Source organism: Sinocyclocheilus rhinocerous, unplaced genomic scaffold (assembly GCF_001515625.1).
Source record: "Sinocyclocheilus rhinocerous isolate Xijiao unplaced genomic scaffold, SAMN03320098_v1.1 scaffold82, whole genome shotgun sequence".
NCBI lineage: Eukaryota > Metazoa > Chordata > Actinopteri > Cypriniformes > Cyprinidae > Sinocyclocheilus > Sinocyclocheilus rhinocerous.
The window spans coordinates 1,311,974-1,317,801 of NW_015644168.1; the positions used below are offsets into that span (position 1 = coordinate 1,311,974).

Below are 5,828 nucleotides of genomic sequence, written 5' to 3' on the forward strand. Positions count from 1 at the left end.
TGCTTTAAACGTCACGCGCTTTATTTGCGGGGTCTGTGCGCAGCATGTGCATAACGATGCTCAGAGCAGGCTGTACCTGTGGTAAATATACGGCCCTCAGACAGAACAGGCAGGTTGTCGATGAGTGACAGAGCAGAATAAGGATGGAGCAAAGTGTGGATGCGCTGTCCTTGAAGTACGTTCAACTCGGTTTTGTTTATATTTTTCTTAGCCTATAATTTAAAATGACAGATGACGTATTTATTTATTTTCTATTTTCTTATTTATTTGTGTCTTAAGATGATTCATATAAATTCAAGTCAACGTCAATAAATTCAAGACTTGACAAGACGAATAAAATAACATACAATTTTGTGCAGACTACACTTTTATTTGTCAGCCTATCTCTCTTTCTTTCAGTAGCGGAAATTTAAATGTGAGATTCTGTAAACGAGATCTAAATTTAGCGGGAACGGTCGGGTCGGGAAGAAAATTATTCTAAGCGGACAGCGGGTGAGCAAAGAGTGAATATATAGCGGGAGCAGGTGGGTGCGGAATATAGCCTTGCGGGAGCGGGACTAAAAAAATAGTCCCGCGCAGACCTCTACAGTGAAACCATATTGTGACCAGGCACTAAGTACCGAGAAAAAAAAAAAAAAAAACTACACAGAAGTTTAGTCCACACAATTTTGAGCCTTCTGAGACCGTACAATAACTTTCTGGTCATAATATGCTTTCATATATGATAAAGAGTGCAAGAAGATTCTTCAAAATGTCTTCTTTTGTGTTCCATGTCAAAATACGACATGAGGGTGAGTAAATATTCACTTTGGGTGAAATAATCTTATAATATGCACAGGGACTCACAGATGTGTGAGATGCATTTCTGTAATTAGAGTTTGAGCGTGTGTGTGCACATTTAGATTCTAATGGGAATGGACCCAGTTTTATTTGCCACATAAATTTTGCTCTGTCTTTCTCTCTCTGCTTGCGTCTCTGTGTCTATGGCTCAGAGCCCATTCAGTAAGTACTCAATTGACTCTGGCATGCTGTCGGTCTGTTGTGTGTGTGTGTGTGTGTGTGTTGGTTTATTTTATTGTGGGCTATGTGTGTGTGTGTGTGTGTTGGTTTATTTTATCTTTGTCTGCTCTTTTGGTCTTTTCACTGATGGATGCTGAGGTTACATCTTGCACTTGACATGAAAACTGCTGTTTATTTTTGGAAGACACAATAATTAGATCTTATAGTTTGCATTTATTTTTTTCAAACTTCTAATTTGGTTGGTTTCATCCCTAAGTTCCCGAGGCCCCAGACCGCCCAACTATCTCTATGGCGACAGAAAGCTCTGTTTATGTCACTTGGATCCCACGAGCCAATGGTGGCTCTCCAATCACGGCCTTTCGCGTGGAGTACAAGAAGCAGGGCAGAAGTGGGGACTGGATCATCGCGGCCGATAATATCTCACCGCTTAAACTGTCTGTGGAAGTGCGCAACCTGGAACCAGGTAAGGTTACACCAGGATTTCCACAGATTATTTAAATACAATACCAGTCAAACGTTTTTGAACAGTAAGATTTTTTTATGTGTTTTAAAGAAGTCTCTTCTGCTCACCAAGCCTGCATTTATGTGATCCAAAGTACAGCAAAAACATTAACATTTTGAAATATTTTTACAGTTTAAAACCACTGTATCCTATTTGAATATATTTTAAAATGTAATTAATTCCTTTGATTTCAATCATTACTTCAGTCACATCATTCTAATATTCTGATTTGCTACTGTAAAACATTTATTATTATAATTATTATGTTGAAAACAGCAGAGTAGAATTTTTTTTCAGGTTTCTTTGATGAATAGAAAGTTCAGAAGAACAGCATTTATCTGAAATAGAAATCTTTTGTAACCTTATAAATGTCATTATCATCACTTTGAACAATATAATGCACCCTTGCTAAATAAAAGTATTAAAAAAAAACATCATATTGACTCGAAGCTTTTGAATGTTATACTGTATAATGTTACAAAAGCTTTTTATTTCAGATAAATGCTGATCTCTTCAGTCACATCATTCTAATATTCAATGCCATTATCATCACTTTGAACAATATAATGCACCCTTGCTAAATAAAAGTATTAAAAAAAAACATCATATTGACTCGAAGCTTTTGAATGTTATACTGTATAATGTTACAAAAGCTTTTTATTTCATATAAATGCTGATCTTTGGATCTTTCTATTCATTAAAGAAAATGTACGTAGCTGTTTTCAATATTGATAATAATAATAAAAAATGTTTCTTGAACAGCAAATCAGCATATTAGAATGATTCCTGAAGGATCATGTGACACTGAAGACTGGAGTAATGATGCAGAAAATGTAACTTTGATCACAGGAATAAATTACATTTCAAAATACTTTCTATTTGAATGTGTGAATATGAATTTCACAATATTATTGCTTTTGCTGTATTTTGGATCAAATAAATGTAGGCTTGGTGAGCAAAAGAGATCTTTAAATAACATAAAAAACCTTACTATTCAAAAACTTTTGACTGGTAGTGTATATTGTTTGGGTCACACTGGTAACACTTTAGTATAGGGACCAATTCTCACTATTAAGTAGTTACTTATTACCATGCCTATTATTAACATATTGGCTGTTTATTGGTACTTATAAAGCACATATTCTGCATGACCATATTCTACATCCCTAATCCTTCCCAATACCTAAACTTAACACCTACCTTACTAACTATTATTAAGCAGTAAATTATGAATTTATTGAGGCAAAAGTCGTAGTTAATTGTTTGTTAGTAGTGAGAATTGGACCTTAAAGTTTGACAATCACACTTTAGTTTGGGGTCCAATTCTCACAATTAAATAACTTTTTACTACAACTTTTGCCTCTATAAATTCCTAATTACTGCTTATTATTAGTAGTTAGTAAGGTAGTTATTAAGTTTAGATATGGGGTAGGATTAAGGGACGTAGATAATGGTCATGCAGAATATGTGCTTTATAAGTACTAATAAACAGCCAATATGCTAGTAATATGCATGCTAATAAGCAACTAGTTAATAATCATGGTTAATTGTATTTTAATTAATAATCAAATTATTTGTATTATTATTCAATATTAAAAAGTAATTGAAATTCTGTTCTGTAATTAGCTAGTAATTAGTAGTAAAAATATAAAAGTCTCATTTGGTCTAATAAATCTTTTCGTGACAGGCTCCACATACCGTTTCCGTGTCATTGCCATGAATAACTATGGTGAAAGCCCTGCTAGCGCCACCTCCAGGCCGTACCAGGTCTCTCTGTCGAGTCCACCCGTCTCAAACCGTCCGATCACTGGCCCTCACATCTCCTTCACTGACGCTGTCAGCGATACTCAGATCATGTTACGCTGGACTGTGAGTACACTTGTGAACAGGCACACGAATGCAGTACATTTACATTTACTAACTCTGCCCAAAAACCTGAGCTGCCCATTTGAAGGTGCACTGCTGACACAAAGGCTGTTACTAACAGTAGGCAACAAAATATACTATCGTTCTGGCTAAAATAAAGGCAGCTGCGTGCAGAGGCAGTAGACATCGCGCGAGGCAGCTCACTAGGTTTTGGAACAGTTTCTGTCAGGCACTCAATAACTCATCACTGAATAAACTGTGAGTTTTTCTATCATTCCGTGCTTCTGTATGTGTATCATTAGCACATTAATCTTAAAAAGGGTCTCACCACTTGTACAAACAAATGTTGTTTCTGTTTCTGGCCTGTTGAAGGAATAACCCTGAACCTCATATTAGCAGCTCAGGGGTTTAAACTAGCTTGTGTGTTAATGTTTTAGACATATGCCTTTTATATCTAATGGCCAATTTAATTACACTCACATTTCATGCTTAATTCGAAAATGAGAGTGTAAAAAGTGTCCAGAACTAACCACATAACAAGTTCACTCCCCGGGTTGTTCTTCTCTGCAGTGCCAATTGTCCTGAAGTGTTTTTCAGCACGTTAGCGGAGTATTCGTGTGTGCACTTTTCCAGGCACTGTGTAGTAGCTTTCCCATCAGCCCCTGTGAGCCACCCCAGAATGTCCAAACAGAGCTGTAATTGGCAATGGTTACTGGTGCAGTTTTGCAGGAAAAAGTGTGTGTGAGTTTAGGAACAGATTAGGAATCCTTATCCTGCCGTAATGAGTGGAACGGACTGACTGAGTTAAGCTATATTTAGAAGACATGCATGAGAAGAAAAGGTTTGATGTGTCTTAAAGGAGAAGTCCATCTAGAAATGAACATTTTGCCATTTACTTACCTTCATCTGTATTTGTTTTGTGGAATAGGAAATTATTTTGGAAGTAAAAAAAAAAGTCACAGTTGCAACGACTTGAAAATTTCATGTTAAAAAAAAAAAAACATGAAAACATCACAAAGTAGTCCACACACCTTCTGCAGTTCATTTCAGGTCATAAAAAAAACGTCGTGTGAGAAACAAATCAAAATCTGTCATTACTGACTGATAATCTGGATCTTAGATTGAAGCAAGTGTTGAACTTGAGAAACTAATCATTTGGTGAATCTTCTTTCAAAAGATTAAACTTAAATGAAGAATGAATTCTTTCTGTAAATTGGACATTGGCACTTGTGAACATTCCACTGCAGTACTTTTAACGTGCATTTTTGTAGAGTTCGTCCCTATTCACTTTCATTGTATGGAAGAGTACACCAAGAACAATCTGCTAAACCTCATGCATGTTTGGAATGAAATGAGGGTGCATAAATAAAACAGAAATTTTATTTTTGTCTTCACTAACTCTTTAGCTAAAAAAGTTAGCCAATCATAACACGATTGCCAATCATAACACAGGCTTCAATTGTTGTCTAGAAGTCTTCCAAAAAGTTCCAATTTTTTTTTATTATTCTAATGTTCAGTGAAAGGTCGTAAAATGGTCATGTAAACAAATTATGACTGTTTATGGTGCAAGAAACCATGACTAACATTATTAGTAGACTTTAGAAAATAAAGTGATGCAAATGTGTACATTACCTTTTTAAGCAGAGCAGGATGTGTTGATTCTAGTTAAACTAGTTAGGTTCTTATCTTTGATGGCATAGTATATATTGAAGAAGCAAAAATACATAATTAGCTTTTTTTTCCCCACTCTCTTTCATAGTACACTCCCTCCAGTAATAACAACACACCCATCCAGGGATTCTACATCTACTATCGGCCAACAGACAGCGACAACGACAGTGATTACAAGAGAGATGTGGTGGAAGGTGAGATCATGGTGTCTTTCTTCTCTTATTGCTCTTATCTCACGGCTTCTTACAGAATACATAAACAAACGGATGTGAAATATTGAAATTTCATTCTGTGAGAAGAAAATGATAAGAGAGACATGAAACAAACACAGCTGTACAGGAAATCAGTTGCCTGGGACTAGTGGTTGACCGATATTGTTTTTTTGACAGCCGATGCCGATATCTTGGAAAGCCGGGTGGCCGATGACCGATATAAAGCCGATATAATTGTATTTATCTTAATTAATATTTAAGAAATTTGAAATAATTTGAAAATGGTTTAAAAAATAATTTTGTAAAATTAATATACTTATACTTTAGATGACAAAGTATTTTCCACAAATAAATGTTTTTTTTATAATTTTATAATTAAAAAGGAAGTAAACTGTAACCAACAGAGCACTCCGTATTCTGGGAAGTTTGTGTGCATTGGGAATCATATTTTTTCAAATAAACCCAAGGTATCACTTATTTTACATACAGCACACAGTGAAAATGACATGAATATGACAGTGGGCAAATGCATAAAGTGCAGCATAATTTGAAATCAC

General features: G+C 35.4%; 1 protein-coding gene across 1 annotated transcript in view; it reads left to right on the forward strand.

Annotated features, from left to right (window-relative positions):
* cdon (cell adhesion associated, oncogene regulated) overlaps nucleotides 1–5,828 on the forward strand; it is a 31,776-nt gene that overhangs the window by 13,010 nt on the left and 12,938 nt on the right. The window contains exons 9-11 of the mRNA XM_016575690.1: nucleotides 1,277–1,483; nucleotides 3,210–3,391; nucleotides 5,148–5,253. Of these exons, the coding sequence (XP_016431176.1) occupies nucleotides 1,277–1,483; nucleotides 3,210–3,391; nucleotides 5,148–5,253 (495 nt within the window). The remainder of the gene's footprint in view (nucleotides 1–1,276; nucleotides 1,484–3,209; nucleotides 3,392–5,147; nucleotides 5,254–5,828) is intronic.